General features: G+C 33.4%; 1 protein-coding gene and 1 long non-coding RNA gene across 3 annotated transcripts in view; one reads left to right on the forward strand and one right to left on the reverse strand.

The window, feature by feature from the left end:
- The window catches only part of Polr1A (RNA polymerase I subunit RpI1), a 94,143-nt gene that overhangs the window by 12,947 nt on the left and 55,575 nt on the right, over positions 1-25,621 (forward strand). For both annotated transcript variants that reach the window (XM_081975749.1, XM_081975750.1), the window contains exons 11-21: positions 7,071-7,180; positions 7,236-7,481; positions 9,964-10,143; positions 12,723-12,933; positions 12,996-13,212; positions 13,439-13,613; positions 13,728-13,776; positions 13,843-14,016; positions 17,646-17,870; positions 19,495-19,671; positions 23,065-23,339. In XM_081975749.1, the coding sequence (XP_081831875.1) occupies positions 7,071-7,180; positions 7,236-7,481; positions 9,964-10,143; positions 12,723-12,933; positions 12,996-13,212; positions 13,439-13,613; positions 13,728-13,776; positions 13,843-14,016; positions 17,646-17,870; positions 19,495-19,671; positions 23,065-23,339 (2,039 nt within the window). The remainder of the gene's footprint in view (positions 1-7,070; positions 7,181-7,235; positions 7,482-9,963; positions 10,144-12,722; positions 12,934-12,995; positions 13,213-13,438; positions 13,614-13,727; positions 13,777-13,842; positions 14,017-17,645; positions 17,871-19,494; positions 19,672-23,064; positions 23,340-25,621) is intronic.
- LOC145726596 (uncharacterized) lies at positions 7,049-8,227 on the reverse strand. The gene is made up of 4 exons (XR_014177625.1): positions 7,595-8,227; positions 7,410-7,540; positions 7,246-7,354; positions 7,049-7,187 (listed from the first exon to the last, which is right to left on the reverse strand). It is a non-coding gene; the product is annotated as an uncharacterized LOC145726596 (long non-coding RNA).

Here is a 25,621-nt window from a genome sequence, read left to right on the forward strand (position 1 = left end):
CAATATTGATCCAATTTGGATCAAGCACTTTATTACACGTTATTACGGTCAAAGACCCAAAACTAACCCAACCCAACTTAAAAATTGTCTTGGAAACGGAAAATTCACTTAAGCAGTTTAAAAAATATTATTGTAGCCAGTTTTCATAGTTTCCAGACAAACTGAAAGACTTTAGTTTTGAAAATTGACTTTTTATGCAAATCGAGAGACTTTAATACTGAAAATTGACTTGTAGACATAAAAACTACTTTTTCAAGAATTTGTTACTACAAATTCATACATTTAAACCTTAAAAATTGACTTGAACCCCAAAATGTGACTGAACTAATGAAAAGTGACATCAGAAGCTTAAAATTTGCATTTGAAGTAAGTTTTCATAATTTTAAGACAAATTTCAATATTTTAGTCTTGAAGATAGTCTTAGATGCAGGACATCGACATTAGATTCATGAAAATTGTCTTGAAAACAAACTTTTCGTGCTTTTTACTTTGCTTTTCATTTTCTTCGAATTCTGGACTATTTTTAGTGCTTCAAAACTACTTTCAGCTTGGAAAATCGAGTTTCAAGACTATCTTCACCAAGTTATTGACATAGCAAAGGTAAAAAACAATTTTTACATTCTTCATAGACTTAAAATAGCATTCCAAGCTTTGTCACTATTAAATCGACTTCTAGACACCTCAGTGCTAAAAATTCGGGTATTTCTTAATAAACTAGACTGTTGTTAGTGTTTTAAGGCTGTTTTCAGTGCCTCAAATCGAGTTTCAAGACTATTTTTACAAAGTTTTTGACTTATCAGGCCTAAAAGCCAGTGTGTCCACTGACCATAGTCTTGAAAATGTTATTTCAAGCTTCTTCACTATTAAATTGACTTTTACACTCGTAGGTGCAATAAATTGTAGCATCTCTAAGAAATTCAGACTGTTTTTAATGCTTTTTAAGACTGAAAAATCGAGTTTAAGACTATTTCCAAAAGTCAAGTTTCTTCAGTAATAAAAGTAAAAAATTTTGGTACCAAATGCTACAATAATAGTCTTGAGAACTAATTTTTAGAAATAAAAGAGTCCGAAAATTTAATTTACTTCTAGACTTGTTGTCCAGTCCAGAAAATTCAGTTGTACACCAATTAAAGTCTTGAAAATATACTTTTGGACTCTCTTTAGTCCTAGTAAAGTCAGTTCTAGCATTAAAAGTCAACTTTTATATTATTTTTAGTAGTAAAAAATGAGTTTCATGCACAATACAATCTTTGTCTTGATTTCCGGACTTTTTTTAGTTCTTGAATGCCAGTTTCAGACACTCAACCAGGATGGCAGTCCGAGAAAGCGAATCATAAGACCATTCCTAATAGTAAAAAGCAAGTTTTTGGACTATTCAGTACAAATTTGGACTTTCACAAGTGTTGAATGTTCAGTTTTAAACTATAAAACGATTTTTTAAATGGAAATTTGGAGGACTGTATCTTCCTTAGGAAACGTTTTTCAGAAAAATGGCATAATGCAAGTTAACTTATTTTTTGATTAGCTATCAAATGGTGAATTATTGACACTTAAAACTGGACCACCCTGTATATCTCCTGCAAAATCTGAGTCACTATAAGCTAACAAATTTAAATCCTCACTCTGACTTGTATATTGAATGCCCAAATTGATTGTTGAAACTAAATAACGCAAAATTCTTTTAATATTTCCTACGTCACGTTCTGAGGGTTTATCTAATTTCCTACTACAATATCCTACCGCATAAGATATGTCTGGCCTAGTTTTATTTGAAACATATAGTAATGTACCTACTAATTCTCTGTAAGGAAAAACTTTGTTCAAACAAGTATCATTAGTGCTTGGATTATAAATCATAGGAGTACTAACTGGTTTCATGTTTTCCAAATCAAAATCATCCAAGATTTCTGATATGTACTTACTTTGAGAAAGTTTAATAGAATCTTTGCCTTTGCAAATCTCAATACCTAAAAAGGAAGTTGGATTTTTACAGGACACTATCTCAAAATTAGTTGTTAATTTCTGAATCAAAATATTAATCTGTTCCTCATTATTTCCTAAAATTAGACCATCATCTACGTAAATCGCTAGAAATAAGGTGGAGGATTCATTTTTGAATATACATTGTTCACTTTTAAGGTGTATCAAACCAATTGATTTTAAAACAGAAGTAAAATGTTCATTCCACCTCATAAGACTTTGTTTAAGCCCATACAATGTTTTTTTTAACAAACAGATTTTATTTTCATCATTTACTTTCGAATAACCCTCTGGAATTTCCATAAAGATTTCATCTTTTAATTCGCTATACAAAAAGTCCGTTTTGACATCGAATTTCCTAATTATTAAACTATTTTTAGCAGCTAAAGCAATCAAAATTCTTAACGGAGCTGTACTTATGACTGGACTAAACGTTTCCGTATAATCTATTCCCTGTTCTTGCTCAAATCCCCTAATTACTAGTCTAGCTTTATATTTATTATTTTCTTTAATTCGAAAAACCCATTTACTACTTAAAATCTTCTTACTTTTAACCGCCTCTCTGTCCACATACATCCAAGTTTGATTTTTCTCTAATCTCTAATGACTCCTTCTCTTCATTTACTGCTTCAACCCATTTCTGTTTTTCAGTCCCATTTATAGCATCGCTGTATGACAGCATTACGTACTCATTTAATCGTTGAGGCTTCTTGATGATTCTTCCACTTCTTGTTTGAACAATATTTTCGATTTCTTCTTGGACATCAGAAACTTCTTCATTAGGTACATTTTCATTGCAGATTTCATCCATGACATTTTCAGGTAAATTTACATCTGAAGCAGGTTCCAGATGTTCAATCTCTTCATTTAGGTTATCTTCCAGAAACACAGTTTTTTTAGTTGTGTTAAATTCTGGTCTAACCACTGGTTCTTTAAAGATAATATCTCTGGAAGTTACGATTTTTCTATTTTTATTGTCCCACAGGCGATAACTTCCTAAAGAGTACCCAACAAAAATGTACTCATCACAACGATAATCAAGCTTCTAATGGTCTTGTGACTCTGGTCCTAGTGCTGTTAAAGGGTTTACGAGTTTGCTTAGACTGTAAGCAAACTACACAATCCTTTATCTTTTGGTCACATGCTTTTTAAAATCATGCCCTTTGAAAAATCTTGTAGTTTTTTCATACTGCTAGTAGCACTAAGATGGCCTAACTTTTTATGCCACAAAACATTTTGATCCCTTCTTTCTGTCATTAAACATTTTTCTTCAGTTGACAACTTAATACAATAAAGTCCACTACTGTCCTTTTGACCTTGCAACACTGGTAGTTTATTTTTAGAAACGACCACTTTGTTTCTTGTAAATATTACCTCACCACAATTTTCAGTAATTTTATTGACCGATAATAAGTTTTTGCTTAACTCCGGAACATACAACACATTTTCAAGAACACATTGATCTGTTTCAATGAATCCTTTACCCTCTGATGTTATAGATGAATTCTTCTTGGCTACTAAAACATCTGAACAATCTGCTTGTAATGAAGTGAACAGATTTTTATGTCATATGCGATGAAGCTCCAGAGTCAATGAAGAAAGTTGCTGTATTTGATTCTAAATCCATATCTTCACATAGAAAAGCTATTTTGCTATGAGTTTCCTGTCGACCTTGATCTTGGCTCTGTCTGTTTCGGAAGTAACAATTGCTTTCTACATGATTTGTTTTTTTACATATCCTACATGACCTTTTGTCACAATAACGAGCAATATGTCCCTCCTTGCCACATTTAAGACATTTTCTTCCAAATCTTGTTTTATTCTTATTTACTGGTTGTTGTAGCTGAGCTTTAAAAGCGACGCCTTGTTTCTTCTGTCTTTCTTCTTCTCCAATCAGTCTGTTTGAGAGATTTTCAAGGGTTTTATCACCTTCTGAAGTGGATTCCCAAGATGTAGCAAAATTTCTAAACTGATCAGGTAATGTTGCAAGTATTTTAGATGCCAACATACTGTCTGGGATATCTTGTCCAAGTACTCTTAGCCTACATGCCAAGTTTTCATTTGTGCATTAAAATGTCAGTTCCTTTGCTGTACGAAAAATTAAAAAATTGTTGCATCAAATAACATTTTTCGTCTTCTGTTTGTTTCTCATATATGTTTTTAAGCTTGTCGTACATTTCTTTACAACTTTTACAGTTATAAATATGCATTAGTTGCTTCTTATCTATGGTTGTTATTATTATTTTCTGAGCTCGGGCGTCTTTCCTTTCAAATTGCTGCTTTTTTCCTTATCATCTGCCAGATCTTCCATTTTCTTTATTCCTGACACAATTTCCCATAATCCATGTGCCTTAAACAGGATTGTGACTTGAAATTTCCAAATTTGATATGTTTCACTATTTGTTAATCTCTCAATGTGAGAAACGTCTTCCTCCGTCATTTTAGTTTTTAATTTTATGCCTTTATGACCAAGACCAAACACCAGGTCCAAATTGCATTTTTACTGAAGACCTCTGTAACACTATCTTCAAAATCACTTCCGCAGCTTAACGAACTCTGGGCCCATAACCTGTTTGGTTGTAATTAGCAACAGAGTAATAACTTTGAACGTTTTATTTTATGATAAGAAAATTAAATTAGACAGCCCGAAAAATTTCACAACATCAACTTCAAACCAAACCAACTTGTACCATATTACAAAAATATAATTTTACCTTTTTACAAACTAGACATAATTTTAACTCGTCTTATTTAAGATTAGTTATAACAAATTCTAACAACTTGCATAGTTGTTCGATACAGTGGTTGTCACCTAATAGGGATTAGAAGTACATTTTTATATGTTTATAGTAACAGGATTATTAGTAACTTGCAGGTACAAGTGAGTAAACTCTGGTGTTCCAAGTGTTTAAGATTTTTTCGTGATTTATGCTTTGAACGCTTAATATAACAATGAATTCCCATAACATGAGTTGTTAGACGAGCGTTAATGCGATTATAATAACTATTATGTCAAAAATATTCCTTTAAATACCTTATCGCAGGAAAATTATTGTACTGCACTATCCGGCAATCTATAACGTCCAAATTGATTCTAAAAATGATTTAAGTGTTTAAAAAAACAGTTGAAACAAAGATAAATCTAATTTTAGCAAAACAGACACTTTACTTCTTCAGGTTTTGTTATTGTTTACGATACTTTTGTTAGAGTGTCTGTACAAAATTCTACCACAAATTCCCTAAGAGTGAAAACATTTAAATAAAACAGTTGAGAACAAATTTGCAGCTGGCAACACTGTAAAGTTAAGTGGAAACTTGTCTACATCATTCACGTGACCCAAAAAATGGCGTATTTAATCTTGAAAAGGCTGTAAACTACATTTGAACAGTCTGTAAAACTGACATTGTAAAAGCACTTTATATGGTCGTGACAATTTAAATTTTTCGCTGGCAACACTGTAAAGTTACGTGGAAATTTGTTTACGTGAGTCACGTGACCCAAAAAATTGCGTATTTAATCTTGAAAAGTTTGTAAATTACATTTGAACAGTCGGGAAAACTGACATTGTAAAAGCACGTCACGTGATCGTGACAATTTATATTCGCAGCTGGCAACACTGTAAGTTGACAGCCTACTGACAGTTTTTATGATTACTTTTCCTTTACTTTTTCCATCGAGGTGCATTTGTGGTAAAAATTTCAAACCTCTAACCGGTAACGTCCCTGAGATATTGAGCAAAAAACGGGAGGCAACTTTGACGCCCTCTAGCGGCTAAACCAGGCAACTTAGCCGTGCCCACTCAACGTCACGTGTTAGCCCTATTCATTAGCTTTCTCCTGTTATACGGTGGTTTTATACAGGGTGTTTCAAATAAGCGAGTTTTTGAAAAGTGCACCAAAATTTCGCTCAAATTGGGAATTTCTGCTTTCGTAGGGAGTGGTCAAAGTAAGGCTGCTAGAGCAAAAACAATTGAATATTGATACAAACATTTTACATCAAGTAGGCCTAGAATTTGATGTAGATTCCAAAAATTTATTAAAAAATTGGTCATCCCATTTGAAAAATTATAATTTTGGTTTGTTGCTCTAATTTGGAACACCCTGTATACTCCTGGGTTATCTAGGAATAAAGTAGACGCAAATATCTACAACATTCATATTTGGCAATTTTTTGATGAAATGAAAATGAAACAAGTGAAACAAACAAGAAACGAGGATGTTAAAAATTCAATGAATCACCCTGTAAACTACTCCATTGTATTGCCAATAAATCGGTTATTTTGACAATTACAGGGTGATTCAATATACCAATTTGTAGCCCTTGAAATTCTCTTTTGACCCCCCTGTATAGTATTTTTCCTAAAACGTCGAATCACTGAGTTATTTACTGTTAAAACTGAGTTGTTTGCTGTACAGTTTGAATTTGACACTTTTCACTTTGACAGCCCATAACTCTGTTATTTTGACAGTTACAGGGTGGTTCAATATACCAATTTGTAGCCATTGAAATTCTCTTTTGACCCCCCTGTATAGCGTTTTTCCTAAAACGTCGAATAACTGAGTTATTTACTGTTAAAACTGAGTTGTTTGCTGTAAAGTTTGACGTTGACACTTTTCACTTTGACAGCCCATAACTCTGTTATTTTGACAGTTACAGGGTGGTTCAATATACCAATTTGTAGCTCTTGAAATTCTCTTTTCCCTGTATAGCGTTTTTACCTAAAACGTCGAATAACTGAGTTATTTACTGTTAAAACTCTCAAATTACTATACCCTTGCATAAATTGATAAATAGTAGTTTTTAAAAAGCCCTGATTATTTTGGAAAATGTTGAGGTTAGGTATATAACATTAAATATGGAAAATATTGCAAATAACAGTTGGAATCAGAATATCAAATATTATAATGGGGTATTCATTTAAAAAAACATGACTTGGTGTCATATAGCTTTTTTGATCCACCCGGTATTTTAAAAAAAAGTAAATCCTGGAAAACCTTCAGGTCGTGTACTATAACTTTCGTATTTGACATTTTTTAAAAAAGTCAATAGATAAAGAGCAAAAGTAACCAATCACCCTGTACAAATTTAGGTGGCCCAACAATACTTAGTTCCCAAAGATGGAACACCGTTAAGCGGCTTAATCCAAGATCACATGATAGCCGGGGTTAGACTGTCGTTAAGAGGACGATTTTTTGGCAGGTTGGTTCTTCCAAAAAAAAAAAATCAATTAAAATCTAGTAAGTTTACGTTTCAGAACGGATTACCATCAATTAGTGTATCAAGCTCTGCCTCATAAAACCGACAAGATTGTACTTTTGCCCCCGACTATTATTAAACCAATGCCGCTTTGGTCCGGCAAACAAATCCTGTCCACTGTAATTATCAATATTATTCCGAAAGGAAAGGAACTTATTAATTTGATTTCCACTTCGAAAATTTCGGCCACCGCCTGGCGGGCTCAGCCGGAAAGGACATGGAAAGCTGGTGGAACACCATTCAAGTAAGTTCGCTAGATCAATACGATCTGATTGGTTGATTTAATTTTAAGAAACTGCAAAACTGGAAAAAAAAAACGGTTTTTTATCATTATTATAACGAATTAGTATGATGTACTTAAGTCTTTCAATTTAATTTTTTCTTTGTTTATTGGGTCTTCTGTCTCACACAAAAAAGGTTTGTTGGGAAAATGGAATTTCGCACTATTTTCAACTAAGTTGAAAATGAAAATAACATTAACCTAGTCGTCCCACAAGACCACTGACTTAGGCTCGGTCTTGTTACCTAAAAACGCTGACGTTTCGGTGGAAAATCTACCACCGTCTTCAGAGAATCTAAAAAAGGAAAGAACACAACGGCAGAACACAGAAAAAAACAACTTAATAAATATTAAACCTGATAATGTTCAATTTGGAACTCTGAGAAGGGTTTTGTCAATAAAAATTGACATAAATTTTGACTTTTGTCATTCCAATAGGAAAGGTTATCTATTGTTGTAGTGAAAGGTGGGTTTTATAATGAAAACAAAATTACAAGAAATTTCAGTTTCGTTTGATATGACCAAGTGTTATCTCCTCCTCTACAATATTTAACCAAGTTTGGTCAATATTAATAGAGGATGTAGCAACATAGGAGTCATGGTTTAATCTAATATATGCACTTTCTTTTATTTTACGTCTTTTTTAAAAAGTTTCTTTGTCTATGATACTACATTCATTCCATTTGACTCTATGATCATTATCAAACGCGTGTTGGCATATAGGTATTAGATTTGTGAAAGTCTCCAGTTCTTAAATAATTTTGGTGTTCTTTAATACGTTTTTTTAAAGGTCTGGAGGTTTCACCAATATAAAATTGATTGCATTCGCAAGGAATCACGTTTCTTGTAGATTCATTTTCATTGTGAGGTTTTGTTTTAGTTAAGTGTGATCTTAATGTGTTTTGAGTTCTAAATATTGTTCTGATGTTATATTTTTTAGCTATTCGTTTGATTTTGTCAGAAATACCTGGAATGTAAGGAATAAAAAGGTTAGTAAAAGGTAAAATTTGATTTTGATTTCCAGATTGTTTTGGATGTTCTAAATCCCTAAAACATTTATTAATAAATATATAAATAATTTTTCTTTATTAAATTGTTCATTATTGCAAATAATTTTGGCTCTATCAAATAAACTTTTTTTACCATTATTGGATGATTGGATTTGTAGTTTAAATATCTATTTGTGTGGGTTGGTTTTCTGTATACTTTTGTTTCAAATTTGTTTATGTCTTTTTTGATTAGAATGTCTAAGAATGGAAGTTCGTTATTTTGTTCAGTTTCTGTTGTAAATTTGATTGTGGGTTCTATTGAGTTTATGTGAGTTACAAATTGTTTGAGATGATCATTACCGAATGGATATATTGTGAAAACATCATCAATATATCTCCACCAGATTGTTCGTTTATAATTAAAATTATTAATGTTATTTTCTTCGAAATGTTCCATAAAAATATTACTTAATATTGGAGACAATGGAGAACCCATTGCCATTCCAGAATTTTGTTGGTAATAATCATCTCCATATTGGAAGAATGTTGTTTTAATACAAATTGTTAAAAGTTCGAAAATAGTGTTTACGCTTAAGCTTGTACGTTCCCCAAGACTTGAATCATTTTGCAATTTAGATCTAACAATTGAAAGAGTTTTGTCAACTGGGACGTTCGTGAATAAACTTACAACATCAAAACTTACCAGAATATGATTTGGATTAATGTCGATATGTTTGAGTTTTTCAAGAAAGTGAGGGGAGTTTTTTATGTAAGAATCTGTGTTAAGTAACTAAAGGATTTAAAATGTTTAGCAAGAAGCGAGCTAATGAGTGAGTAGGCGAATTTATACTACTCACAATTGGCCTTAATGGCATGTTATTTTTATGAATTTTAGGAACACCATAAAAATGTGGTGTTTTGCTATTATGTGGCGTAAGATTACGCCTCTCAAGATCAGAAAATTGATCTCGATGTTTTTTTAAAGTAGTGTAAATTTGCCTTTCAATTTTTTCTGTTGGGTTTTTATTTAGTTTTGTGTAATTGTTTTCATTTAAAAGAGTCATGACTTTGTTGTGGTATGTAATAGAGTCCATTATGACTGTCGCGTTACCTTTGTCTGCTGGAAGTATTTTTATGTTGTTGTCTTTTTTGAGAGAGTATAATGCTTGTTGTTCAGGTTTGGATAGGTTTTGTTTGATTTTATGTTGTTTTTCTAAGATAAGTTTTGATCTTATTTTAAATTCTTGTTGATGTTCTTCTGGCAAATTTTGAGTTGTCTCTTCAATTACAGAAAAAAAAATCCATTTTCCCAACAAACCTTTTTTGTGTGAGACAGAAGACCCAATAAACAAAGAAAAAATGAGTAACTCGTCTCAACAAACATATAGAACATATCTCTTTCAATTTAAAAAAAATATATAAAAATTCTAACTCTTATAATGTTGTATAATTTGCAGAAATTCAAATGATATGAGCGAAGCAGAAGTCGTAATCAGAAAAGGAGAAATATTGTGCGGTATTCTGGATAAAACTCATTATGGAGCAACACCGTACGGTTTGGTGCATTGCATGTACGAACTGTACGGCGGAAAATCTGCTGTGGCTCTACTTAGCGCTTTTGCCAAACTATTTGCCAGGTAAATTATAAACTTTGATTCATATTTAGAGATGATGGCTCAAAGGTAGTTTTTGTTCACGAAAAATCTACGGAAAACGGTAAATTATCGAGAATTTTCTCTACACATGGTCAGAGAGTCAAAAAAATATCAGCGTTTCAGACTCTTTTGAGAGCTGAATAGCTTGAAAATGACGTTCAAATCAACGTTGCCAAAGCCTCTTGATTCAGTCGTTTTGGCAGCATCGAAAAGCTTTTTTGGACCAACTGAACAGGCTATGACGTTTAATAACAGTCTTACAGTCACCTGACAACTGTCAAAACGCATTGAACAATGCCGCGAAACTGTAAAATGTCAATTGGTGGTGTCTCTTTGAGGAATCAGGCCGCAAATTGTTAATCGTACCGCTGTGGAGTTAAATTTGACAGTTGTAACGTTCAATGACAGTCTAAGACGTTAAATTTACCAAGTTTGCTATAAATCACGTTGCACATTGTATTTATAGTTCTAGGGAGCGAAACAGTTTGGACAGTTGTGACGTTAAATGATGTCAGAACTGTCAAATTTGGCTCCATGGAGCTTTAAACACAACTTACACTGCACTTCTGCAAAGAAACACATCTATCTGACATTTTATACTTTCACGTCACTGGTGAGTTAGTTTTGACAGTTATGACAGCTGTCACGTGATGCAAGCACAACATTTAAATGTTTTTTAACGTCCCAACTGTCAAATTTGTCTCTATCGAGCTTTAAACAGAAGTTACAGTGCAATTCTGCAAAGAAACATATCTATTTGACATTTTATACCCTCAGGTCACTGTTGAGTAAGTTTTGTCAGTTATGACAGCTGTCACGTGATGCAAGCAAAGTATTTAAATGTTCTTTAACGTCCCAACTGTCAAATTTGTCTCTATCGAGCTTTAAACAGAAGTCACAGTGCAATTCTGCAAAGAAACATATCTATTTGGCATTTTATACTTTCAGGTCATTGTTGAGTAAGTTTTGACAGTTATGACAGCTGTCACGTGATGCAATCAAAGTATTTAAATGTTCTTTAACGTCCCAACTGTCAAATTTGTCTCTATCGAGCTTTAAACAGAAGTTACAGTGCATTTCTGCAAAGAAACACATCTATTTGACATTTTATACTCTCAGGTCACTGTTGAGTAAGTTTTGACAGCTGTCACGTGATGCAAGCACAGCATTTAAATGTTCTTTAACGTCCCAACTGTAAAGTTTGGCTCTATTGGGCTGTAAACAGAACTTACAGTGCAATTCTACAAAGAAACACATCTATTTGACATTTTATACTCTCAGGTCACTGTTGAGTAAGTTTTGACAGTTATGACAGCTGTCACGTGATGCAAGCACAGCATTTAAATGTTCTTTAACGTCCCAACTGTCAAGTTTGGCTCTATCGAGCTTTAAACAGAAGTTACAGTGCAATTCTTCAAAGAAACACATCTATTTGACTTTTTATACTCTCAGGTTACTGTTGAGTAAATTTTGATAGTTATGACAGCTGTCATGTGATGCAAGCACAACATTTTAATGCTTCTTTAACGTCCCAACTGTCAAGTTTGGTTCTATCAAGCTTTAAACAGAACTTACAGTGCAATTCTGCCGAGGAACATCTATTTGACATTTTTTACCTTCATATCATTCTTGAGTAAGTTATGACAGCTGTCACGTGTTGCAAGCACAACATTTAAATGTTCATTAATGTCTCAACTGTCAAGTTTGGCTCTATCGAGCTGTAAACAGAACTTACAGTGCAATTCTGCAAAGGAACACATCTATTTGACATTTTATACTCTCAGGTCACTGTTGAGTAAGTTTTGACAGTTATGACAGCTGTCACGTGATGCAAGCACAGCATTTAAACGTTCTTTAACGTCCCAACTGTCAAGTTTGGCTCTATCGAGCTGTAAACAGAAGTTACAATGCAATTCTGCAAAGAAACACATCTATTTGACATTTTATACCCTCAGGTCAGTGTTGAGTAAGTTTTGTCAGTTATGACAGCTGTCACGTGATGCAAGCAATGTATTTAAATGTTCTTTAACGTCCCAACTGTCAAGTTTGTCTCTATGGAGCTTTAAACAGAAGTTACAGTGCAATTCTGCAAAGAAACTCATCTATTTGACATTTTATACTCTCAGGTCACTGTTGAGTAAGTTTTGACAGTTATGACAGCTGTCACGTGATGCAAGCACAACATTTAAATGTTTTTTAACGTCCCAACTGTCAAATTTGTCTCTATCGAGCTTTAAACAGAAGTTACAGTGCAATTCTGCAAAGAAACTCATCTATTTGACATTTTATACTCTCAGGTCACTGTTGAGTAAGTTTTGACAGTTATGACAGCTGTCACATGACGCAAGTAAAGTACTAAAGTGTCTCAACTGCCAAATTGGGTCTAAGAAGCTGTAAACATAACTTACAGTGCAACTGTGCAAAGAAACACATCTATTTAGCATTTTAGACTCTCAGGTTACTTGTGAGTGAAATTTGACAGTTATGACACCTGTCACGTGACATAAGAAAAGTATAAAAGTTGTATGCGATTCACTTCACTAATATGATTATCCTTCAAGATTCCTGCAACAAGAAGGTTTCACTTTGGGCGTTCACGACATTTTAACTTTGCGGCACGCCGACAAAAAGCGCAAAAAAATAATCAAAGAATGCAGGAAAATCGGCAAAGAAGCCGTTGCCAAAGCGTTGGAGGTCCCCGCCACCACCGGCTTGAACGAAATGGTCGACATGTTGGAAGAAAAGTGTGCCAGCGATGCCAAATTTAGACAAGTAAGTGATATTCAGACGAGGAAATGATATAATTTTGACGGTAATTGACATTATCTTGGCAGATCATTGACCGTTCATACAAAACTAGTTTGGACTCTTTTACCAACGCCATAAACAAATGTTGTCTGCCTGCTGGATTAATATGTAAATTCCCCGAGAATAATTTGCAATTGATGGTACAGTCAGGAGCGAAAGGATCCACAGTCAATACCATGCAAATATCGTGTTTATTAGGGCAGATCGAATTAGAGGGCAAAAGGCCTCCAGTTATGATTTCAGGTTAGTTTTTGATGTTGAAATTCAAATTCAAATTCAAACAAAATTAGATAGTTACTATTCCTGATTTTTGCTAAAATACAAGAAAACACTCTTTTGAGAGGACTGAAATGTTGGCAACAGTGCAATTTGATGGGGTTGTTGATGTTATCCCAATTTTGTTTGATTTTATGGTGCAACATTGAAAGTACATTCTTTTAACAATTTTTGGGCACGAAAATGTTTGTAGGAAAATCCCTGCCGAGTTTTCCGATTTTCGAGTTTTCTCCCAGGGCTGGCGGTTTCATTGACGGTCGATTTATGACCGGAATTCAGCCTCAGGAATTCTTCTTCCATTGCATGGCGGGAAGGGAAGGTCTTATTGATACCGCTGTTAAAACGAGTAGAAGTGGATACTTGCAAAGGTAAAATATTGGTAAAAAAAACCAATTAAAGGTATTTAATTGGTAAAGTTTGGAATTTTTCGCCCTCTATTCTAAAACTTACTGTTTTGCCTTGTAATGTTTGCTGGTTTTTAGGTGCCTGATCAAACATTTAGAAGGTCTTCACATAGGATATGATTTGACTGTAAGCATTATTAAACGAAAAAAAAAACAAATACCCAACGTTTGTATAAAACACAAATTTCTTTAGGTGAGAAACAGCGATCAGAGCGTAATTCAGTTTTTATACGGCGAAGACGGTTTGGATATTCTGAAAGCGCAGTTTTTCAACCAAAAACAACTGCCATTTCTACAAGACAACGCCAGCTGTATAATCCAAAAGGACGTGCTGAAAAAATTAACAGAAGATGAGGATAGTCAGAAGGTTAGCAGTTTGATTTTATTAAGTGAACTATTTCCGCAAATCTCAGTAGATAGTTTGTGATTGGTCAAAAAAAAGCAGTTTTCAGCTTGCTGTCTTTTTTTGACCAATCATCAACTACCAACAGAGTAATTTATTCGAATACTAAGATTGTCTCTCTCTCCGGTAAGGTAAAGTAAAAATTGGAAAAGTAAAATTCAGTGTGACAGGAAGATTTACCAATTTTGCCAGTAAAAATCAGTTGAAATTGGAGCATCCTGTAACTTGGTTATTTTTGGAAGTTCAAGGTGGTTGAACCACTTAAAAGAACCGTTTTGAGCTGCTCTATGCAGTGGTGTAAAGCAAAAAAATCTATTTTAAAAATTGGATACAGGGTGACCAAAAACATCATATTTTTCATGCACACCCTGGATACTAGAAGCAAAAACGGTCCTGCCATCTTACGGTGCTGAGTTAAAAGAGTTGATTAGGACAATTTTTGGTCTCTTGCAATTTTTTAGGTAACTTTCACCGTTTTCGAGTTATTTAGGAAAAACTGGTCAAAAGTGTCCTGTAAAATCCACTTGGACTAAGAAAATGATTGTTTTAAGCACATTTTTGGAATCCTCATTAAATTTCCTATCCAAAAACCTGAAAAAACACTACAAACTGTCAGAAACACAGTTTGAAAAGACAGTCAAGGACAAAATTGCTTGTCAAACCCACTTGGAGTAAAAAAATGACAGTTTTAAGCACATTTTTGGAATCTTCACTAAATTTCCTATCCAAAAACCTGAAAAAACACTACAAACTGTCAGAAACACAGTTTGAAAAGACAGCCATGGACAAAATTGCTTGTCAAACCCACTTGGAGCAAAAAGTGACTGTTTTAAGCACATTTTTGGAATCCTCATTAAATTTCTTATCCAAAAATCTGAAAAAACACTACAAACTGTCAGAAACACAGTTTGAAAAGACAGCCATGGACAAAATTGCTTGTCAAACCCACTTGGAGCAAAAAGTGACTGTTTTAAGCACATTTTTGGAATCCTCATTAAATTTCTTATCCAAAAATCTGAAAAAACACTACAAACTGTCAGAAACACAGTTTGAAAAGACAGTCATGGACAAAATTGCTTGTCAAACCCACTTGGAGTAAAAAACTGACAGTTTTAAGCACATTTTTGGAATCTTCACTAAATTTCCTATCCAAAAACCTGAAAAAACACTACAAACTGTCAGAAACACAGTTTGAAAAGACAGTCATGGACAAAATTGCTTGTCAAACCCACTTGGAGTAAAAAACTGACAGTTTTAAGCACATTTTTGAAATCTTCACTAAATTTCCTATCCAAAAACCTGAAAAAACACTACAAACTGTCAGAAACACAGTTTGAAAAGACAATCATGGACAAAATTGCTTGTCAAACCCACTTGGAGCAAAAAATGACTGTTTTAAGCACATTTTTGGAATCCTCATTAAATTTCCTATCCAAAAACCTGAAAAAACACTACAAACTGTCAGAAACACAGTTTGAAAAGACAGTCATGGACAAAATTGCTTGTCAAACCTACTTGGAGTAAAAAAATGACAGTTTTAAGCACATTTTTGGAATCTTCACTAAATTTCCTATCCAAAAACCTGAAAAAACACTACAAACTGTCAGAAACACAGTTTGAAAAGACAATCATGGACAAAATTGCTTGTCAAACCCACTTGGAGCAAAAAATGACTGTTTTAAGCACATTTTTGGAATCCTGATTAAATTTCCTATCCAAAAACCTTAAAAAACACTACAAACTGTCAGAAACACAGTTTGAAAAGACAGTCATGGACAAAATTGCTTGTCAAACCCACTTGGAGTAAAAAACTGACAGTTTTAAGCACATTTTTGGAATCTTCACTAAATTTCCTATCCAAAAACCTGAAAAAACACTACAAACTGTCAGAAACACAGTTTGAAAAGACAGTCATGGACAAAATTGCTTGTCAAACCCACTTGGAGTAAAAAACTGACAGTTTTAAGCACATTTTTGAAATCTTCACTAAATTTCCTATCCAAAAACCTGAAAAAACACTACAAACTGTCAGAAACACAGTTTGAAAAGACAATCATGGACAAAATTGCTTGTCAAACCCACTTGGAGCAAAAAATGACTGTTTTAAGCACATTTTTGGAATCCTCATTAAATTTCCTATCCAAAAACCTGAAAAAACACTACAAACTGTCAGAAACACAGTTTGAAAAGACAGTCATGGACAAAATTGCTTGTCAAACCTACTTGGAGTAAAAAAATGACAGTTTTAAGCACATTTTTGGAATCTTCACTAAATTTCCTATCCAAAAACCTGAAAAAACACTACAAACTGTCAGAAACACAGTTTGAAAAGACAATCATGGACAAAATTGCTTGTCAAACCCACTTGGAGCAAAAAATGACTGTTTTAAGCACATTTTTGGAATCCTGATTAAATTTCCTATCCAAAAACCTTAAAAAACACTACAAACTGTCAGAAACACAGTTTGAAAAGACAATCATGGACAAAATTGCTTGTCAAACCCACTTGGAGCAAAAAATGACTGTTTTAAGCACATTTTTGGAATCCTCATTAAATTTCCTATCCAAAAACCTGAAAAAACACTACAAACTGTCAGAAACACAGTTTGAAAAGACAGTCATGGACAAAATTGCTTGTCAAACCTACTTGGAGTAAAAAAATGACAGTTTTAAGCACATTTTTGGAATCTTCACTAAATTTCCTATCCAAAAACCTGAAAAAACACTACAAACTGTCAGAAACACAGTTTGAAAAGACAATCATGGACAAAATTGCTTGTCAAACCCACTTGGAGCAAAAAATGACTGTTTTAAGCACATTTTTGGAATCCTGATTAAATTTCCTATCCAAAAACCTTAAAAAACACTACAAACTGTCAGAAACACAGTTTGAAAAGACAGTCATGGACAAAATTGCTTGTCAAACCTACTTGGAGTAAAAAAATGACAGTTTTAAGCACATTTTTGGAATCTTCACTAAATTTCCTATCCAAAAATCTGAAAAAAACACTACAAACTGTCAGAAACACAGTTTGAAAAGACAGTCATGGACAAAATTGCTTGTCAAACCCACTTGGAGTAAAAAACTGACAGTTTTAAGCACATTTTTGGAATCTTCACTAAATTTCCTATCCAAAAATCTGAAAAAACACTACAAACTGTCAGAAACACAGTTTGAAAAGACAGTCATGGACAAAATTGCTTGTCAAACCCACTTGGAGCAAAAAATGACTGTTTTAAGCACATTTTTGGAATCCTCATTAAATTTCCTATCCAAAAACCTGAAAAAACACTACAAACTGTCAGAAACACAGTTTGAAAAGACAGTCATGGACAAAATTGCTTGTCAAACCCACTTGGAGTAAAAAAATCACAGTTTTAAGCACATTTTTGGAATCTTCACTAAATTTCCTATCCAATAACATGGAAAAACACTACAAAATTTGGTACAGTCAGAGAGAAAAGCGATGTCAAAGTTTGAACTGCAAGAAACACAGTATTTTCAAACCACATTCCAATTTTCCTCTTAAAATATTTACTTTTCCGGTAATTTACTGACAAAATATAATGTCTGCAACGTTATGTATTTACAGAAAATCGAGGAATATCAGCTGAAGTTACAAGAGTGGATCGTAAACAACGGACCGCCGTTAGAGTATCAAAAAGTGTCTCCCTTTACGTTTTTCGCTTCCGAGTTGGAATCGCAGACCAACAAAAAGCTGAAAAGGAAGAAAGTGGAAAAGGTGTGGCGCGAAGCTTCTGGCGAATTGAAGAGTACCCTGAAAAATCAACTGACTTGTCCGGATCCTGTTAATTCGGTAAGTGCACATTTTCTTTAACTCAAATTTTACATCAACCTAGACTCTTTTAAGATTTTTCACTTATTTGGTACAGTCCTGCAATTTAGTTTAAATAATTCGAGTTGAATTCATTTGTGTCAGTGTCAAATATGATCTAACAGTGATTATGTACGTTTTGCCGGAAACCGAAATTTCGTATTCAAATATTTTAATTGTCACGTTGGAAAAGAAGAAAATTATCTCATAAATTAAATCAGGAAAAAGTGTTGTTTTTTGCCGGAAATTTGTAAACTTTAATGCGGCATTATAAGAGCAACTTTGACTTGATGCATTAAATAACCGAATATGCCCATGGCTGAGCCTCACAAAAACGAACAGGCTGTATATGGAAAGTTCTAGATTAAAAAATGTTAAGTATTGCGCTGGAGTTTATAATTTACTGATTACTGTAATCTGGTTTTAGTTTACTGTAGTATATTGCAAGTTCTGGTTTTTTTTCTTCTTTTTTTAGAAGAACAGTGGAAGTTAAGACACTTGTGGAAGCTTCTGTCACTTTTTAGAAGGTTTTCGATAGCATTTAGAAGCCTATGGAACTTTCAAAATGGTTGTAGAGGCCTCTGGTAATTTAAAACAGTTCTGGGAAAGTTTAAGACAGTTGTAGAGATCTTTGCAAGTTTTTAGAAGGTTCTCAGTAGCATTTAGAGGTTTTTGGCACTATCAAAGTGGTCCTAGAAGCCTCTGGCAATTTAAAACAAGTTGGGGAAGGTTTAAGATACTTGTAGAAGATTCTGCCACTTTTTAGAAGGTTTTCGATAGCATTTAGAAGTATATGGAACTTTCCAAATGATTCTAGAGGCCTCTGCCAATTTAAAACAATTCTGGGAAAGTTTCAGACAGTTGTAGAGATCTTTGGAACATTTTAGTAGGTTCTCAGTAGTATTTAAAGGTTTTTGGGACATTCAAAATGGTTCTAGAAACCTTTGACAATTCAAAACAAGTTTGGGAAGGTTTAAGACACTTGTAGAAGCCTCTGACACTTTTTAGAAGGTTGTCAGTAGCATTTAGAGGTCTCTGGAACTTTCCAAATAGCTCTACACCATTTCTAACTGTGATTTAGAAAAAGTCAAATGTAATTCAGAAATTGTTAATTGCAATTCAGAAAGTTTACTCAAGTGTAATTCAGTTTAATTTTTAACCTAAATTGTGTTATTTTTTTCATTACATTCATTGTATTATAAAGTATATTAATTTACTAAACTGCCTTGGAGTTTCAGCTTTGGTAGTTTTATCCACAGATAATGTATTTTATGGAATTGCTCATTATGTTCTGAATTTCATTTGATGATTTCTGAATTTAAATTGAATTTTTCCGAATTTCACTTGATGGTTTCTGAATTGCAGTTCCTTATTCTGAATCTCACTTGACCCTTTCTGAACTACATTTGGAAATGATGTAGAGGTTTCTGGTAATTTAAAAGTTTTTGATTGGTCAAAAAAAGCAGTTTTTAGCTTGCTCAAAATCACAAACTACCAACGCAAATACTGTCCAAGTGGACTTAGCATCAGTGTTTCCAAATTGTATATTTGAATAGTTAGCAGCAACTATGAATTGGGTTAGACAGTGATATATATTTTTTTACAGGTATTTCAGTCGGATCATCATTTTGGCGCGTTAAACGAACGCCTGGAATCGCTCATGACAACTTTCGTGGAAGGCAAAAAGAAAAAGATTAAAAAGCAATTCGAGAAAATGTTCAAACTGAAAGCGATGCAAAGCATGTCCGCTCCCGGAGAACCGGTTGGCTTGCTAGCCGCTCAGGTAACCGCCTCTACAAATATCCAGTATATTGTCAGAATTTGAACCATCTAAAATGACGTCAAGCAGGTCAACTCAAAGTGGAAATTTTTTGGTTCTGACTGTAGTTTTAAAGCTAAAAAACAACATAAATCGCAGCTTGATAATGAATAACCTTTTTGGGCTAAAATTACTCACTTATTTTCCATTTAGAACCAATATTTTGCAAGACAGAAATGACTCTGCAAGTTTTAAAATATTCTCTAATCCAGGTCTAATAATTTTGCAAAATTTCTACATAATAATTCGGTTTTAGTATACATTAATTTGATTTTTCATTGTGTTCTTCATAAAAGTAGTTATTTTGGTTTTTCTTATCGATATTTTCTTAGAAGTGTTGGTAAAATAGAAGTCGTCAACTGCCATCTTGAACACATTTAGAATTAGAGCGTTTGAGTTAGACGTAAAAATCTGACGTCACTTTATAAAAGTAAAATTAATAATATCAGAAATTTCACATATATGACAGTAAGTTATAAAGTTATTATTTTGTCTTTTACAGTTATTATTGTCAAAATTTGCTTTATCAAATTTTTACAATTAAAACTATTTTTAAGGTCACGTGACTGTTTTAACATTTGACAGGAGTCAACTGGCCTATACAGTGTTGCAAGCTCACAAATTAGGTTATAACAATCACCTGACATGACTCGTATAGCTTCAGCTTTTGCAACTGTCTAAACTTAATTTACCAAGTTTTCATTAAACTGCATTTTAAAGTCACGTGATTGATTTTGACAACTAGCCTTTACATCATTGCATTGTCTAGGTTACGTGACGTGTGTTTACAGTAATTTTAGCTTTTGCAACTGTCTAAATTTGATTCAGCAAATTTTTGCAGTTTAAATTGTTTTTATGGTCACGTGACTATTTTGACATGTGTCAACTGGCCTATACAGTGTTGCAAGCTCACAAATTAGATTATAAAAGTCACATGATCTCTCTCGTACAATTTCAGCTTTGGCAACTGTCTAAATTGAGTTTACCTAAATTTTCAACGATTTAACTAAATTTTGAATGTCACGTGATTGATTTTTACGGGTGAAAACTAGTTTTTACAGTGTTGCAAGCTGAAAATTGCATTATCCAGGTCACGTGACGTGCATTTTACAAATTCAGCTTTTACAACTGCCTGAATTTGATTTACCATATTTTCACAGTTCAAACTATTTTTTATGTTCAATTGACAGTTTTGACTGATGTCAACTGGTCTTTACAGTATTGAAAGCTGAAAAATTAGGTCATCAATGTCACGTGACATATGTTTCTTATAATTTCAATTTTGGCAAATGTCTAAATTTGATTTACCAAACTTTCAACGTTTAGGCAACATTTTAAAGGTCACGTGACTGATTTTGACAGGTGTCAATCAGCCTTTTCAGTGGTACAAGCTTAGAATAGCACTGTCAACGTCACGTGATTAGTATTTTACAATTTCATCTTTTACAACTGCCTGAATTTGATTTAGCAAATTTTCACAAACTAATTTGTATGTCTAAATGACAGTTTTGACAGGTGTCAACTAGTGTTACAAGCTCAAAATTGCATTATCAAGGTCACGTGTCGTGTAATTTACAAATTCAGTTTTTAAAACAGCCTAAATTTTATTTAGCAAATTTTCACAATTCAAACTATTTTTTATGTTTAAATGACAGTTTTGACAGGTGTCAACTGGTCTTTACAGTACTGAAAGCTCAACAATTCTATTATCTATGTCACGTGACATATGTTTCTTACAATTTCAGTTTTGGCAAATGTCTAAATTTAATTTACCAAATTGGCAACATTTTAAAAGTCACGTGACTGCTTTTGACAGGTGTCAACCAGCCTTTACAGTGTTGTAAGCTCAGAATAGCACTGTCAACGTCACGTGATATGTTATTTTACAAATTCAATTTCATCTTTTACAATTGTCGGAATTTGATTTAGCACTTTTTCACGTTCAAACTAATTTTTGTCTAAATGATAGTTTTGACAGGTGTTAACTAGACTTTACAGTGTTGCAGGCTCAGAATAGTATTATCTACGTCACGTGATATGTATTTTACAATTTCAACTTTTTCAATAAATTGTTGAAATTTGATTTAGCAAATGTTGACAATTCAAACTATTTTTTTAAGTTCAATTGACAGTTTTGACAGATGTCAACTGGTCTTTACAGTATTGAAAACTCAAAAATTTTATTATCAATGTCACGTGACATGTTTCTTACAATTTCAATTTTGGCAAATGTCTAAATTTGATTTACCAAACTTTCAACTTTTAAGCAACATTTTAAGAGTCACGTGATTGATTTTGACAGGTTTCAACCAGCCTTTACAGTGTTGCAAGCTCAGAATAGCACTGTCAACGTCACGTGATATGTATTTTACAATTTCATCTTTTACAACTGCCTGAATTTGATTTAGCAAATTTTCACAGTTCAAACTACTTTTTATGTCTAAATGACAGTTTTGACAGGTGTCAACTGGTTTCTACAGTGCTGGAAGCTGAAAATTGGATTATCAATGTCACGTGACATATGGATTTTACAATTTCTAGTTTTGCCACTGTCTAAATTGAGCTGAATTTAATTTACCCAATTTTTAAAAATTAAATTACATTTTAAGAGTCACGTGACTAATTTTGACAGATGTCAACCAGCCTTTACAGTGTTGCAGGCTCAGAATAGCATTATCCACGTCACGTGATATGTATTTTACAATTTCATCTTTTACAATTGTCAAAATTTGATTTAGCATTTTTTCACAGTTCAAACTACTTTTTATGTTCAAATGGCAGTTTTGACAGGTGTCAACTGGTTTTTACACTGCTGGAAGCTCAAAATTGGATTATCAATGTCACGTGACATATGGATTTTACAATTTCTAGTTTTGCCACTGTCTAAATTTAGCTAAATTTGATTTACCCAATTTTCAAAAATTAAATTACATTTTAAGAGTCACGTGACTAATTTTGACAGATGTCAACCAGCCTTTACAGTGTTGCAGGCTCAGAATAGCATTATCCACGTCACGTGATATGTATTTTACAATTTCAACTTTTACAATAAATTGTTGAAATTTGATTTAGCAAACAACACTATTTTTGTGGTTTTGTCAGGTGTCAACTTTCATTAGCAGTGTTGCAAGCTCAAAAATTTGACATATATGATGCTGGTAAATTTTAGTTTATGACAAACAAGCTGTAAAATAAAAGTTATTAGGTAACGTTGTTTTGTCGTTACATGGTTGTCTATTCAGCGTCAAATTCAACTAAAAATATCGGTCAGAACGTTGATTCAACGTAGAATAAACGTGCCTGTGTGTGTCTATTGAGATAACTATACTAATTTAATAAATAAATTTGATTATTTAGTCAATTGGAGAACCTTCCACTCAAATGACCCTGAACACGTTCCATTTCGCTGGCCGAGGTGAAATGAACGTCACGTTGGGTATACCGCGTCTGAGGGAAATTCTGATGATGGCTTCCAAGAACATCAAAACGCCCTCCATGGAGATTCCGTTTAAAAGCGTGTACAATTTGGAAGCCCGAGCCGAAGAGTTGAAAAAACGATTGACTAGAGTCGTATTGGCCGATGTTTTGGAGACAGTCGACGTTTCTGTGTCGTTAAACTTACATCCAATAAGGTAAGTTTATTGATCTGTTTCTTACTAGCTTTCACTGAATTTACTTAGATTTAGATTTATTTATTTAACCACAGTATACATGAAATGTATGCGCAGCAAGTCATCTTAACTCAAGTAAATAATTCCTACAATCTACAATACAGGGTGTCCCACGACGAAAGACATCGATTGATATTGGAAAAAGTATAAATAGGAGAGTTTTGAAAATTTGGCATGGTTGCCCTTCCGTTTATACCGGAAGTCTATCACAACTTTCTTATTTTAAATAGAACACCCTCACCCTATATATTATTACATATTTGGATTCCTCACAACATTCTGACCAACTTTTGTGTACAATGCCCTATGCCTATCTCTAGCCGTTCTCGAAATATTTGATGTTTTTCCAAAAAAGTGACAGTTGAGATAATTACAAAGTGACAGATAAGTTTGATATTATTCTTATGTCTCTGAGGTCTATTCTTCTCTTTATTAATGTTTCTATGAGCAAGTCATGCCTCACTTTATCGAAAGCTTTATTGCAGTCCATAAAGCATGTATATATGTCTTGATTTATATCTAGGCATCTTTGTGACAGGACATTGAGTGAAACTAGCGCTTCCCTTGTTCCTAGGCCTTTACGGAATCCAAATTGTGAATCGCCGATGTCTATGTCTATTTTCCTGAATACTCTACCATGGACTACCTTCAGCAGGACTTTCAATATGTGAGCCATCAAGCTAATGGTATATGTATACGGTAGTCAGAGCACTGCTTGGCATTTTTCTTTTTTGGAAGAGTTATAAAAGTTGATAGCAACCAGTCATTTGGTATTATTCCTGTTCTATATATGGTATTGATTAATTCTACCAAAATATGAATCCGGTCTTCCTCTATCAGCTTAAGAATCTCCACTGGCAGTTGGTCCGGACCTGCAGCTTGTCCGTTCTTCAGCATCTCCAGTGCATATGTCACTTCATCCTTAATTATGTCCGGGCCTAAATCCCCTTCTATATTATCAAGATTGGTTTGTCGTCTTTCATCTTTGAATAGTTGTGTAATGTAGCCTTTCCATATTTCTAGTTTCTGTGAGTATTTTTCCGTTGTTGTTGTATAATATATTGAGTTGCTTTTGTTTATTGGTGCTGGCGAGTTCTTTGATCTTTTTGTGTATGTAGAAGCTATCATGTTTGGCTTGTAATTTCTCAATTTCTTCGCATTTTTGTTTATAGTAGTCTTCTTTTGCTTTCCTGATTTTTGAGCGGAGTATTCGTTGTTAGGCACATTAAGAATTGCTTATTATGGAACAGTGTATTCATTGCTTAAATTCAGTATCATATTCTGGGGAAACAGCACTAACATAAGCGTGCTGTTCACTAACCAAAAAGTCGCACTAAGAATAATCACCAAGTTAACTACTTGTCGAAATGCATTTAGAAATAATGATCTTCTAACTTTGCCAGCAATATCTATTTTTGAACACATATTGTTTTTAAAACGAAATCCAAATTTTTTTGAACGTTTCTTAGTCAATTACTCACACAACACAAGAGGCAGTCAGAATCTAAGTACAACCTTCCCCAACACAAGTTAACTTTAACTGACAAACAGTGTACATATTTTTCAATAAAATGCTTTAATACTTTACCTAGAAAGCTTTGAGAAACACACGGTTTGAGTAAGTTTAAAAAGGATTTGTTTAATCTTCTCGTTTTCATCACACCTTACAATTTTGAGGAGTTCTTTCAAAACGTGCAACGTTCTTAGCAATAAGTTAAATATGTATACAGGGTGGTCCAGTTTCAAGTGTCAATAATTCACCATTTGATAGCTAATCAAAAAATAAGTTGACTTGCATTATTTAATTTTTCTGAAAAACGTTTCCTAAGGAAGATACAGTCTTCCAAATTTCAATTTAAAAAATCGTTTTATATTTTAAAACTGAACATTCAAGACTTGTGAAAGTCCAAATTTGTACTGAATAGTCTAAAAACTTGCTATTTACTACTAGGAATAGTCTTATAATTCGCTTTCTCAGACTGCCATCCTGGTTGAGTGTCTGAAACTGGCATTCAAGAACTAAAAAAAGTCCGGAAATCAAGACAAAAATTGTATTGTGCATGAAACTCATTTTTTACTACTAAAAATAATATAAAAGTTGACTTTTAATGCTAGAACGGACCTTACTAGGACTAAAGAAAGTCCAAAAGTATATTTTCAAGACTTTAATTGGTGTACAACTGAATTTTCTGGACTGGACAACAAGTCTAGAAGTAAATTAAATTTTCGGACTATTTTATTTC

Source organism: Ips typographus, linkage group LG3 (assembly GCF_016097725.1).
Source record: "Ips typographus isolate SLU linkage group LG3, UJ_Ityp_2.0, whole genome shotgun sequence".
In the NCBI taxonomy this organism is placed as follows: domain Eukaryota; kingdom Metazoa; phylum Arthropoda; class Insecta; order Coleoptera; family Curculionidae; genus Ips; species Ips typographus.